This window comes from Lissotriton vulgaris, chromosome 6, assembly GCF_964263255.1.
Source record: "Lissotriton vulgaris chromosome 6, aLisVul1.2, whole genome shotgun sequence".
Classification (NCBI taxonomy): Eukaryota; Metazoa; Chordata; class Amphibia; order Caudata; family Salamandridae; genus Lissotriton; species Lissotriton vulgaris.
The window spans coordinates 423,639,241-423,654,440 of NC_141694.1; the positions used below are offsets into that span (position 1 = coordinate 423,639,241).

The 15,200-nt window shown below is 42.3% G+C and overlaps 1 protein-coding gene across 1 annotated transcript in view; it reads left to right on the forward strand.

Moving 5' to 3' along the window:
* Positions 1–15,200, forward strand: part of TINAG (tubulointerstitial nephritis antigen) — a 975,673-nt gene that overhangs the window by 823,118 nt on the left and 137,355 nt on the right. The window contains exon 9 of the mRNA XM_086926440.1: positions 13,925–14,048. Coding sequence (XP_086782566.1) covers positions 13,925–14,048 — 124 coding nt within the window. The remainder of the gene's footprint in view (positions 1–13,924; positions 14,049–15,200) is intronic.

Consider the following 15,200-nt stretch of genomic DNA (forward strand, 5'->3'; position numbering starts at 1 on the left):
TTGAGAGAGAAGCTTTTGCTGTGGTCTAGACTCTGAAGAAGTTGAGGCCCTACCTGTTTGGGACTCACTTCTGTGTTCAGACCGACTACAGGCCCCTCAGATGGTTAATGCAGATGAGGGGTGAGAACCCAAAACTGTTGAGGTGGTCCATCTCCCTACAGGGATTGGACTTTACGGTGGAACACCGCCCTGGTACAGAGTACGCCAACGCTGATGGTCTGTCCAGGTTTTTCCGCCTTAGTGAAGAGAATTCCCAAGAGGGTGGGTAGTTCCCCCCATTTTCAGCTGGAGGGGACACGTGTTAGACCAGGCATCTTTGGCGTGGTTTTCCCCTATCTTTTGCCTCTACCTCCTGTATTTTTGATCCTTTGCTGGATTTCGTTTTTGCTGGTTTAGATGCTTTGGACACTCTGCCACTGCTGATCAGTGCCAGAGTGTAAGTGCTCCCTATGTAAATTGCTATTTTGATTGGATATACATGTTTGGCATATTTGTATCACCATGAAGTCCCTAGTAAAGTGCACCGGATGTGCCAGGGCTGGTGATGACAAATGCTACTAGTGGGCCTGCAATTGCAAAAACAACAAGTGATGGACCGAATGTGGATCAATGTCACACATTCCCCCAGTCAAAAGATCTGGGCCCAAATCCATCGTTTTTTTTGCACTCCACACCACCCTGGGTTAGACAATGGCGATATGCAAATCAGCTCTGACCCTGTTGCCCCATGGGAACAGTCCAGTCCGAACTACAAAAGCCATGTCCTTCCCAGAACGGAATCGAGCATCCGAGGACCGGACCGGTTTCGAGGTAACACCTCTCATCAGCCCGGCTAGCTTGACTCCAAGTGGTGTGGAGTGCCTGGGACCCACGTCTGGGCATCCCCAGCGCACTTAGGGCGGCAATTGCAAAAACAACAAGTGATGGACCGAATGTGGATCAATGTCACACATTCCCCCAGTCAAAAGATCTGGGCCCAAATCCATCGTTTTTTTGCACTCCACACCACCCTGGGTTAGACAATGGCGATATGCAAATCAGCTCTGACCCTGTTGCCCCATGGGAACAGTCCAGTCCGAACTACAAAAGCCATGTCCTTCCCAGAACGGAATCGAGCATCCGAGGACCGGACCGGTTTCGAGGTAACACCTCTCATCAGCCCGGCTAGCTTGACTCCAAGTGGTGTGGAATGCCTGGGACCCACGTCTGGGCATCCCCAGCGCACTTAGGGCGGCAATTGCAAAAACAACAAGTGATGGACCGAATGTGGATCAATGTCACACATTCCCCCAGTCAAAAGATCTGGGCCCAAATCCATCGTTTTTTTGCACTCCACACCACCCTGGGTTAGACAATGGCGATATGCAAATCAGCTCTGACCCTGTTGCCCCATGGGAACAGTCCAGTCCGAACTACAAAAGCCATGTCCTTCCCAGAACGGAATCGAGCATCCGAGGACCGGACCGGTTTCGAGGTAACACCTCTCATCAGCCCGGCTAGCTTGACTCCAAGTGGTGTGGAGTGCCTGGGACCCACGTCTGGGCATCCCCAGCGCACTTAGGGCGGCAATTGCAAAAACAACAAGTGATGGACCGAATGTGGATCAATGTCACACATTCCCCCAGTCAAAAGATCTGGGCCCAAATCCATCGTTTTTTTGCACTCCACACCACCCTGGGTTAGACAATGGCGATATGCAAATCAGCTCTGACCCTGTTGCCCCATGGGAGCAGTCCAGTCCGAACTACAAAAGCCATGTCCTTCCCAGAACGGAATCGAGCATCCGAGGACCGGACCGGTTTCGAGGTAACACCTCTCATCAGCCCGGCTAGCTTGACTCCAAGTGGTGTGGAGTGCCTGGGACCCACGTGTGGGCATCCCCAGCGCACTTAGGGCGGCAATTGCAAAAACAACAAGTGATGGACTGAATGTGGATCAATGTCACACATTCCCCCAGTCAAAAGATCTGGGCCAAAATCCATCGTTTTTTTGCACTCCACACCACCCTGGGTTAGACAATGGCGATATGCAAATCAGCTCTGACCCTGTTGCCCCATGGGAACAGTCCAGTCCGAACTACAAAAGCCATGTCCTTCCCAGAACGGAATCGAGCATCCGAGGACCCGACCGGTTTCGCTAGCCGGGCTGATGAGAGGTGTTACCTCGAAACCGGTCCGGTCCTCGGATGTTTGATTCCGTTCTGGGAAGGACATGGCTTTTGTAGTTCGGACTGGACTGTTCCCATGGGGCACAGGGTCAGAGCTGATTTGCATATCGCCATTGTCTAACCCGGGGTGGTGTGGAGTGCAAAAAAACGATGGATTTGAGCCCAGATCTTTGGACTGGGTTGAGTGTGTGACATTGATCCACATTCGGTCCATCACCTGTTGTTTTTGCAAATTCCGCACTAGTGGGCCTGCAGCATTGATTCTGCCACCCACCGGAGTAGCTCTAAGATGGTGTCTCAGGCCTGCCACTGCAGTGCCTATGGGCAGTTTAGAAACTGCCATGTCCTCCTGGTCAGTGTCCCCACTGACCAGGCCTAACCCTTCCCTTTTTGTGCACATCAGTCACCCCTATGGAAGGCCCAAGGTACCCCCCTGGGGAGGGTGCAGTGTATGAAAAAAAGGTAGAGCAGGTACGAGTGCAGGTGACATGCTCTGGTAGTGAATTACAGCCATTTTCGTTTTTCACTATTGTAAGGCTATCTTGCTCCATAGATTAACATGGGGATGCTGGCTACAGTGGCTTCCAGCATTTCTTCCCATAGGAACAAGATAGGACATAAGTATCTAGTATCCCTAAACTCAGAATTTAATAACACATCTTTTAGGAAAGGTTGTTTTTAAATCCTGTGTTTGAGAACAGCACTTTTAGAAAGTTGATGTTCTCTTGTCTGACCCTTCTGTGTGCCTTGGCCTGTTTGTGTATTGACTGTCTGGTTTGAGAGTGACAGGGGCAGGGGATTCCCCAGGAGGCTGGCTGAGTCAGCCCTAGGCTGAATGACTGCATTTGCAACCTGAGTGATGGAAGGAGTTAGCACCTGGGCCTGAATAGGGCTGTGCCTGCCCGCCACAATGCTGGCTCCGCCTCCTGCTGGGTGGCTGATGACCCTGCCCCTCACTCTGAAAGGAAAGGAGCAGCCAGGAAAACAAAGTACCCAGGAGACACCCAGAACTGGTTCAGACCGGGCTCAGGGCCCACTTGCACAAAGAGAACAAAGACTTTTAGGGGTATAAGAACAGGACCCCTGACAACAGAAAATTTGATAATCCTGGAATCAAGAAGGAACCTCTGCCAAGGAGAAAGCTGAATCTGAAGAAGGAAGACTGTCCTGCTGTTGCTCTGCTGGACTGACCTGTTGCTTTGCTGCCAAGGAGAGGGGAAGGACTTTGCTGTTGTGCTGTGTCCCCTGTCTTGAATGAATCTCCAAGGGCCTGAGAAGAGCTGGCTCCCTGTTCTGAAGTCCCAGGAGCAAAAGGACTTCACCCCCAGCTTCCCTGAACTCTGCTGAGAGAGTTATGTCCTTACTAGAGTGCTTGATCCAGTTGTGGGGCCTCTGGAAGTTGTACCTGTGCTCGGAAGCTTGAAACTAAGCTTGAGAGACTTTCGCATTTGAAAAGTGCTGCATCGCTCGCTTGCGGAGTGCATCCCCGACAGTGCGAGAAGTTTCCCGCCGCTACGAAGGTCGAGATCGTCGCAGCGCCTGACGCCGCTGCCAGTGCCGCCGCATCCTTCGTTTGCGGGACGCACCAGACCGGTGCAGGAAAGACGAACATCGCTGCGAGTGTGGGTGAGATCACCACACCGCTTGCTTGCGGACCGCATCACGTCGCTACGAGCATCGTCGCAGAACCATCGCATCGAGGAGCTGCGAGAGAGAGGATCACCGCTGGACCGTCACCCCGGAGATCGTTGCAGCCCCTACGAGATCGTCGCATTGTGCCTTTGCGAGAACAAAACTTCCTACGGAACCTACGCACCGGAATCCATACAAGTGGCCTTCCTCCCATACAGACCGGATTTGTCGCAACACGCCCGCTTCTGCAGCGGGGCTGTTGCATCGCCTCCCCAGGGTCTCAGGAGCAACGCATCGCTTGTTTTCCACCGCACCAGCTTCTGCTTTTGGAACTTTGTTGCAACTAAAAGGTACTGTGAGTAAACGTGACGCAACTGTGAACTTTTCACGCACCTGTGGATTATTTTATCGCAACTTAAAGAACTTTGATTACAACCTTAAGAACTCTTTTTAAACCATATTCTTGAACTGTGTATGTTGGATTTTTGTCATTTTGGTCTTGTGTAGTTTAGAATGAATGCCTTTATTTTCCTAAACTGTTGTGGAATCAGTAGGTGGTGTTTTCACTGTGTTACTGTGAGAGTTGGTACAAATACTTTACACATTGCCTCTGGTTAGCCTAGACTGCTTGTGCCAAGCTACCTAGAGGGTGAGCAGGGGTTATCTCAGAGGGTTTTCTCCTTACCCTGACTAGAAGCAAGGGTCCCTATTTGGACAGTGGTACCTACCCCTGCCAACTAGAGAACCCCAGTTCTAACATAGCCCCCTGGCACAACCAATCCATTGAAACAATATGAAATCTATTCCAAGACCATCACCTACTTTAATTCGACCTGCTGCGACAAGATTAAGATATCCCTCCCGGTCAATTTTTCCTTTGCGGTCGACTATTATCAACAAACCACCTCCATTGGCACACCATCAATGAGGAATCCCCCTCCAGGTGTACACCCCCTGTACACTATGGGTTCCGGGCAACACCTGATTACATGGCTAAACAAAGCCATCCAGGACCACCTGGGGATTTCTCTAGCACCCCTTAGACAGGTGTGGGAAGATGATATTGAGCGTTCGCTCCATGACTCAGAATGGACATTGACACCCAAGTCACCTCAGAATGTCTCCTCTAATGCAAGGTTTAAGAGTATTGAGTATATAGTGCTCCACAGGACCTACCTAACTCCGCCGAAGATAAGCAGCATAGTCCCATCAGCCAATCTCACATGCCCAGATGTTAATTCTACACTGCTGAATTCCAGCACATGCTCTGGGAGTGCACTGCCCTGACACACTACTAGCATGTCATCCACAAAACCCTCACTACATCCACTTAACTCGCTCACCTGAACACGTGGGCTATAACCACCCTGAGGATTTATAAATGAGTAAAGAAACATGTAGTCCAGGCTTGTTTTGTACGCCATCGCCTGCTGCTGGCCAGGTGCACCCTTACACTACATTTGAGAGATCCCCAGCTGCTGTCCCCTGTACAGTAGCACAAGGATTTCCTCTATTGCAGAGAAGCTGTCAGTACCATTGTATACTGCAAGGATTCATTCCACCTTTGGAAAAGGGCCATTGCAGCGGCATGAGAAACCATGCTCATGCAGTTCCGAGAACTAGCATATACGGGCAACCCCTCCCTCATGTCAACTGAATATTGCCCCCTCCATTGTACTCAGCCTACTCTGCTGGTCCCGGCCACCATCCCGAGAACCAACATGCCCGTGGCCAACTCACACAATCACCTCCATGGTCGAATAGGAGACGCTACGACCATCAGTTACTATCTCGCCGTGGGCCAGGGCCCCCCTCACCACATTGCAATCCACTCACGCTTCAACTGCTACATGGCCCCTGCACCCAACAGTTATTGTTTCAAAGGCACACATAACTCACAGCTCACCACATTGCAAAGATTATAGGTGTCAACTGCTGATCAGCAGGCTTGCTCCCAACCCTGATGAGTTTGCAACTTGTGTCCCACCTAGATCCGACACTCCCTTGAATCACACAGTGGGCTGGAATCTCAGAATGCTATAGTTTGCCATACTGTAATAGTTGTGAAAAAATACACAACGTAATAAATGATTTAAAAAGAATAAAGGCAATGATAAAAACATATGATTTATGGGTTTAAAATGTGAATCTAGGTGAGAGCTACAGGACACTGCATATTACGGCAGGAGTATGAATGAACAAGGAGAGAAGATAATTCAAGAACATCATCATTGGGGAGTGTATAAATGTCTTGAAATTTAATAGCAATTTTATGATAATCAATGGAGTTTTCAATAGAGTTTCCCTTCCTGAATGTGTATCAGCTTGTTGAGTCCCTCTATCCACACAGAATGTCAGTTAACTGACCCATTGAGACAACTTCTTAGTTCTGTTAACAAGTAGGAGCAGGCCCAGGCCTTAAAGTCCCAACACACTTCTCAGGCAGCGGGCCAGTCCTCTTCTGTTTTCTCAGGTCCAGAGAATGTTCTGATGATTTGTGGGTGAGGTGGAAACTTTGTAGGTGTCACTAGCAAGGCAGAGATTGTGACTCCTGAACTCTTTCAAGCCAATAGGGGTTGCAAAAAAAAAAAATTCCTGATCCAGCGGCGTTCCGGTAAAATTCTGCCAACCTCTGCATGGAGGAGTATTTTTTGTGCGCATCTGCCTACAGTATGTTGGCGAGTGCAAGTGAGAATTTGCATCCCCCCTAGCATGATTTTCAGGCACCTGAACACCCTCACGGCAAGATGTGTCAATGTAGGTCGCTACCGTTCGTGTTGAGAAAGCATTACTCGAGTTGAAAATCTACTCGAGCGACAGGAAGAAGCAGCACCCTCTGGCACACCGCATGGTGCAGTGTGCACTTATTTTACAGCATGGAACAAAATCCTGGTGCTAAAAATAAGAGCAAGCAGCACGACATTCAGTTTTCAGCCTGCTCGCAGAACTCCACGGAATCTTGCTGACCTTTCATGTAACCCCATGGAATTTCACAGAGTGAAACTCCCCGAATTCTGTCCACCCCTACCAATGATGAAAACATTCTCAGGGGCATCCTTTCCCACTTTTGCACCCCATCCAGTTTGCCTTACTGTCTTGCCGTGCTTCTTGTTTGGCTCAGGATGCTGCAGTGCTGCTTTTTCTGAGCACATATACATTTCTTCTGATCACTTATCACTTGTACTGCTCTGTCACACGGAGCACGAAGCAAACTATTTGTGTTGTTTTATGCCTATCGGTCAAAATATACCACTTGTCTCATGCTCTAAGAAAACAATTTTGTAATGTATTGCATGGTGGGATTTCAATAATTTGGGCCCCAAAATAAATATATATTATTGTCAAATGTGAATCCGAGTGAACTGTTGTGTTTCATTCGTACCAGTATAGAGAAGGCAGTAAAGGAAAATCAACAAAAAATAATATTTGTTCAGGGTGGATAATTGTTATGCCAACTGGCAGAAATTCCTCTATGCTGATTCTGCTCGGTTCAACAGTGTTTTCATGGTGGTAAAACCAGATGAATTGTAGCTGGTCCATTGGCTTTATTTCAGATCCGAATATCTGGTCAGTGTTAATAGAAGTTCCTCCGCAGTTATCTTTCACTTTAAAATTAGAAATTTTCCAAAACGCATGATTATGAACGCATCCCACGAGCTGGAGCCTTGACAGAAGATTCTTGAAGCCGTGAGATGGGGTTAATATCATTGTTCAAAATGATTTTTTTGAATTTTGACAGAGGAAAAAACATAGAATACATACAGAAAATTGATAATAGAAGTCATTAAATTACATAAAGCGAATAATCACGGTCAGAAATAAGCATTCATAATAATATCACATCACTTAAAAAACTAACGTCAATGAAAGGATAACAAAAAATGTAAGGGAAGAAGGAAGGGAAGGAAGGAAGAGAAGAGGGAAATATACAATTCATGTCAGAATAAATAAACTAAATAGAGTTACCAATTATTAATTAAAACATTAATATAGTAATCAATAAATAGCATAATAACAGCAGAAAAACAGAAGTCATAACCTTATATATGAATATATAGGTGACCAAAAAGATTGAAAATGCAAAGAATTATGATGAACACCTTGTAAAGATAATTGAGCACCTCTTCTTGTAAAGATAATCCAAGACCACCAAGCATTAACTAAGAGAGAAGTAGCATCCTTCCAGCAAAAAGTAATTGATTTGAATGCAGCTGATATTAGAAAATTAAATAACTTAGCTTCAGCATCTTCAAGAGGAGTAATTAAGGCAATCGATTTACATATTAACAATTTATAAGAAAGCAAATCAGAAATAGGCAAAATTTTCAATATAACATTCCATACTTCGGACCAAAATTTCATAATAATAGGACAATCAAATAACATGTGACGTAAAGAACCAGGATGTAAATTACAATGCCAACATAGGTTGGATGGTAATAATTTAGCTTTAAATAAACGTAACGGCGTCCATAAAGAATTAAACAAAATATAAGCATTGGTTTGATAAAGTGAAACTGGTAACCAACCAGAAATACTATTAGTCCAAATCAATGACCATGAATCAGTTGACAGAGAAATGGAGAGTTCATTATTCCAAAAAGTGGAAATAGTATCAACGTTGGAACCTAGTGAATTAGTAAATTTTTTATAAAACACAGAAACTGCCTTTGGGGAAACAGAGACCGTATTGATGTAAATTAAAAAATCAGCTGAAGATGCAGACGGAATGCCGTCCGGGAAAGAATCTAAAATGGAATTACATAAAAATTTATATTTTAACAAATCTGATATAGGCAAATTGCATTTTAATTGGAGTAGAGTAAAAAGAATAAATGCACCATCTAAGAAAACATCTTTAAGAAAGAAAATACCTTTAGCAATCCATGAAGACCAAAAAGAAACATTTCTGTTCAATTTTATTAGAGCACTATGCCATAAAGACAAATGCACCGTGGAGAGTAGGGGTAATGCAAAATTAGAGTCCAAATCGTTAAAAATTAATCTGGAAGATTTGAGTATAGACGAGGAATGTATAATCTTAGAGGTGGGAGACATAGTTAATAGGGATGGTAGAGGAAAAGGTTTTGCAAGGGAAGTTTCAATATGAAACCAAATAGGGGGATTAGCAATAGGGGAACTATTAAACCAAAAGGAGCTCTGTTTTAGAATGAAAGCTTTATGATATAAATAAAAATCAGGTAGGGCAAAACCAACTTGGCATTTAGGAATTTTCAATTTTTTATAAGCAATGCGAGGAGGTTTATTATTCCAGAGAAACTTAGATAATAATTTATCAATATTTTTATAAATTTTGAGTGGAAATTGAGTAGGTATTGTTGCAAGAGAATAAAATATTTGTGGGGCAATAGTCATTTTAATAGACTCCATTCTTCCCCACCAGGAGAGATGAAGGGGAGACCATTTGGAGGTTTTTTGTTTAATATAATCAAGAATGGAATCATAATTCAATTTTAAGGTCGCTGGCAAGGAGGACGAAAATAATATACCCAAGTATTTCAACTTATTCTTCTGCCAGACAATGTCTTTTGAAGGTAACATATCAGGCGTACAAAGCATATTTAAAGGGAAAAATTCCGTTTTAGTAACATTTAATTTATATCCAGATACAGTTGAATATTGAGAAATAATATCAAGCAAGAATGGAACAGACGATGTAGGATTACTAATAAACAATAACACATCATCAGCATATGCCAAAGTTTTTACGGTAACATTTTTAATAGTGACACCTTGAATATTTACAGATTGACGAATGAAATTAAGAAAAGGTTCAATTCCTAGTAAAAATAAAAGAGGGGATAAGGGACAACCCTGACGTGTACCTCTAAAAAGGGAAAATTGGCCAGAAATCTGACCATTAATAAATAAGCGAGCAGTGGGAGCATAGTATAAAGCAGAAATCATACGAATAAAGGATGGGCCAAAATCAAAAGACAATAAGGTTTTAAATAAAAACTGCCAATGGATTTTATCAAAAGCTTTTTCCGCATCTAAAGCCCTAACCCCAGCAGGGACAAGGAGAGCGGGACTTTGTTCAATAACATGCAGTAAAGTTCTAGTGTCATTAGCAGAATATCTATTTTTCATAAAACCAGATTGGTCAGGGTGTATAATAGAATGAAGAACAGGGGCTAGTCTAGAAGCAAGGATTTTAGCATGTAATTTACAGTCTTGATTAATCAAAGAAATAGGACGGTAATTAGAGACAAGGGTAGGGTCTTTATCAGGTTTGGGTAGTACAATAATTAAGGCTTCTGAAAAAGAGCCCGAAATGGTACCTGAGGAACAAAAGTGAGAAAAAATCTGGTGCAAATAAGGTAATAGATGATTTTGAAATTGTTTATAAAATTCGGCAGGGATGCCATCAGGACCAGGAGATTTATTTTTTGGAAGGGATTTAATAGCAGCCAATATTTCATCAGTAGTAGTAGGGGAATCCAACTCAAGTTTATCGGAGGAAGAGATATGAGGTAAATTAGAATAATTTAAAAAGGCATCAATTAGAGAATCATCACAAAAATCTGGCTTATTATACAAGGTAGAATAAAAATGTAAAAATTCTTTCACAATATCATTGTGAGAAAGTGCGATTTTACCTTGAGGACCTTGAATAGAGGTAATCTGTGTTTTATCCCTTTTAATACGTAAATAATTACCAAGGAGCTTACCAGACCTGTTAGAGTTGAAACGGAATCTAGCATTAGAATTAGTAAGCTGGATCCCAGCCCTAGTACTAAGAATAGCATTAAATTCATATCTCAGCTTTTGTAATTTGAGCTTATATTGGGGATCACTGGAAGTGATAAATAAACGTTCAAAATGAGCTATTTGTTTCTCTAAGGATATGATATCAGAATTACATTTCTTATTCTCATGTGCCATAATGGAAATTGTAGAACCTCTGATATAAGCCTTAAATGCATCCCACCGATTAATAACAGAAGTAGAATTCTCCGGATTAAAAGTAAAATAATCCTGAATTGTTTGCAATAATTTAGGTTTATGAGTATCATTAAGGACAATATCAGTATTCATGCGCCATCTAGATTGCTTAACAAAAGGAGATGAAACATTTAAAACAAAAGAAATCAGGGCATGGTCAGATACATCAATAGTACCCATGGTAGGAATATTTGCCAATTGAATGAGAGAGGGGGAAAGCAAAAAAAAAATCAATTCTGGAGTGGGAGTTGTGAGGGTTGGAGAAAAAAGAAAATTCCTTAGCAGTGGGATGATGCAGTCTCCAAATATCAGCTAACTTGGTAGTATGAAGAAAAGTCTTAAAGGCATGAAAAATCTTAGAAGGTAGAAACCTAGAGGTAGATAATCTATCTAATAGGGGGTCCGCAAAAACATTGAAATCACCCCCAAAAATCAAGGGAACTTTGCCTAACTTTAAAACTTCTGTTGTAACAGTAGCCCAAAAAACAGGGTCATCTGCAGTAGGGCCGTAAACATGAATTTTGACTTTAACTATAACGTATCTGCCTTCAGTATCCGAAATCTTATTAAGAATTTGACAGTGCAGTCTCTTAGCAAAGAAAATAGCGACCCCATTCTTTTTACCGTTAGCAGGTGAAGAGATAATATAATCCACCGATTTTTTGTTCATATATTGTAACACTTTATCGTCAACATGTGTTTCCTGAACAAAACAAATGTCAGCTTTACAACGACCTAAATAATCTAAAAAAAATGTAAGCTTTACTGGATGCCTCAAACCTTTTACATTTAGAGAAACAAACTTAATATTATGAGTATTAGCCATTAAGATTTAAGAAGAAAGAAAGAAAGGAATCAGAACAAGAAGAAGGAAGAAGAAGACAGGCGAGAAGAGTAACTCTATGCAGAAAAAAGGAAGGGAAGAAACAAAAAAGATAGAGAAAGGAACAAACAAGAAACATGAATAGAGACAAAGAAACGCACACACGTTCCTCAAGCATGGCCATTAACCGTTGGAGCCCACGAAGAAAATTATGCAGAGGTAAGACACAGGATGTCAGACGCCACCATTTCAAGAGTTAGGGTCTTGAGTATCCATAGATGGAGGAGCCTGCTGATCAAGAAATGAGCGAAGATCTTCTGGACGCTGAAATGATTTGGATACATTATCTTTCCACACACGCATTGTAGAAGGGTCAAAAAGACCATACTTGAAACCAAGGCTTCTCAACTGCGGACGAAGGGAAGAAAATTATTTACGAATAGCCACAGTTTCTCTAGCAAAGTCCTGGTGAATAAAGATTTTGGTACCATTCACCAACAATGACGGAATTTCTCTGGCAGCTTTGCGAATTAGAATCAATTGATGATGGTGCAGTACCTTAAATATCATTTGCCGCGGCCTAGTATGCCGAGGGTTCCGGTGAGATGGGACTCTATGGGCTTTGTCAATCTCAGATTTTTCGGAAAACTTAATATTCAAGAGACCCGGCAGAAGAGATTCTAGATAGAGTCGGCAGTTGGTCCCCTCAACATCTTCAGGCGAATAAAAAATGCGTAGATTATATTGTCTACTGCGATTTTCCATGTCCAACAGTTGGGAATGCATTGGAGCAATTTTGTCCATTAAAGGAGTAAAAGCGTCCAACTTATTTTTATTGTCTTGAATTTTAATGACATTGTCAGAAACCTTCATTGAAATAGAAGCCATGTCTTTCCGAACATTTTTTACTTCTGAGGCAATAGTATCAGTGTTTAGACGCAATGCCTTAATTTCTTCCAAAATGAGCGCAAGAGAAGGTTCTGAAGACTTCACCACCTTGGATTTAGTTGGAGGAGGAGAGACCTGCTGCTTTCTTTTATTAGTAATGGATTGTTTGGAATCCATTCTGAGGTGAAAAAATATTCACTATCACACAGGAATATTGAAATAACGAATAAGCACTTCAAAAAGTGACAGAAATGACGTAACTAGGAGGAAAAACATCAAAAATCTCTCCAAAATAATAGGTGCAGCAGCTAAACTAAGCTGTAGGCGTGGCTAGGCCCAAGCCAGGCCCTGTCATAGATTTTACTCCGCCCCCCTAGGCAGTCAAAACCGGCAGTACCTTGAAGGGAAGCTGGGAGCAGGAACCATGAAGTAAGCAGAAGCACTTCCGTCTAGGAAATTCAACACAAAACGACTTCCCAGGTGAGGAGCAACATAGGGAGGCAAGCGCCGGTAATTTCGCCGACTTTCTGTGCCTAATTCGTCGTAAAAGGAGATTTGCAGGCTGAGGTGCTCACGGAGCTCCGGTGGCGGCGGCCATCTTGGTTGATGCGCTCGCGCGTCTCTCCCGGGGTTAATATCATTGTAATTTCTCATTCGAGGTATATATGCTTTGTACAAACAGTGGACCAAAAATCCTCAGCAGACATGAGCCTTTGCTAGAAATTCCCCCACTGGTGATGCCGTTTGGCATATATCTTCTGTTGAAAGCACCCATATTGGCAACCAACATAAATGAATTTACAATCAATCCTTCAAACAGGCAGACATGTTTCAATGTAGCAGGGTTTTGTTTGCCACTGCCGAGGACATGCAACATTGTACTTGAACTGTAAATCAGGCCCACACTCTAAATTGGGGTCAATTAATATTAATCCACCCCCCCCCCAAAAAAAGAGTTTAGCTGTGGTGCCCTCACTCTGCAAATCATCGTCTGACTGGCTCTTTTTGAAGCCCCACGTTGAAATTAAGGCGACATATTTCGACTAAAATGCTACTTTCGAGGTGTTGTGATAATTTTGCATCATTGGTAATCTTACATTTGAAACCAATAGCACTGGTATTGCTTATTTTGGGATGCAAAATATCTTACCAATTCTCAGTGGGAACCTCCGTTTCCCCTGAGAAGTAGGGATTTGCTGTAAATGGAGTCTGTGATAATTTACCATTTCTCCCACTTTCCCACCATCACTTGGGATTGGGCTATCCGTGGTGAGACCTTTGGGGTAAATGATTAGACCGGCACTAGAAAACATTTTAAAGAAGTAAACATGGCAGCCATCTAAGCTAGTGTTAAAAAACCTTTTATGCTCTGAGTGTAATGTATTTAAAATACGCTCTAGTTTTAAGCGATATACGCCCGCATTACTGTACATGTTACTGTTTTTCAGCTGTAATGCAAGTACACGAAGACTTCTTTCTTTACAAAACGGGCATCTATCGACACACTGATGCAACAATTGACCAGCCTGAACAATACAGAATACGTGGAACACATTCAGTCAAAATCACTGGGTAAGTAAAACGAGTAATGTGCTTCATATTACAAAGAGATGGGATGGACGCCTGAAAATATAAACTATTTGTGAGAGATATTAGGAATCTCTGGTGATTGTTCTGATTAAAAATGAAGAATTATGTACATGATTTCCTTATAATATCAACAATGTGATTAAGCTGTTCCGTGTAGGTCTTTTAGAGGAGCACCAACAACTTCTACCTCATTACTGGGAACTTTCTTCCGGTGATGTATTCACCCATAGAGCCCTATTTATATTACTTATTGTCAGTTACATACAATTCAAAAAAAGCTTAATGAAAAAATTCTGTTAACAAACATCCAACAATGCTGCTCCCATTGTGTTTGTGTGGTAATTGTTCTATTTGTCTTGAAGAGGGGCTTGAAGGATTCACTTGTGCTTTAAACTAGCAATTATTATCTCATATCAATATTCTAATCAATATCTATCAACAGAAATACATTTCTCCTCAATCTTATTCTATTTTTTATTTGACAGAAAGCAAAGGGCATTGCAATGGGCGCCAGATCACATATGCTAGCCTCCATATAGGATATTTGGAGATGACAGTAGATTGGAATGTTAGTTTAGATAAATAACACAGCATATCGCTTAACGCAACAATTACCAAGGTATTGTAGCTGATATATGATGACATGAAAGAGGGGTTGAAAGAGTACATTGATATCTAAAATGAGAATAACCATAACCTCAGATTAATTTATATTGTCTTTCCGGAGAAAGTAGAATTTTAGATATAATAATAGAATTCATGAACATAGTATAGACACATTTAACCTACTGCAAAAAAGGAAGCTATCCTGCAAATGGAAGCAATTTACCCAGAATCAGCAACACTTGATATCCAGCAGAAAATAAACCCCTGTTCTCCATCTTCATATTTAACATCATGCGAATCTTAGAATTCTGAAAAAGGACTAGATGTAGTGGCTATTGGATGTGGAAAAGAAAAATGACATTAAAGATTGTATTACGTTCGGGCCTCATTTGTATACGGTTAAAAAGAATTGACAAAAGATTGACAATTTTTTTATGTAGAGGAAGGATTCTCCAAAGTATTATTTATGAAGGCAAAAATGGCATGTCAATATGTACTTATTTTGTGGTTGGCCTAAAACATGTATGG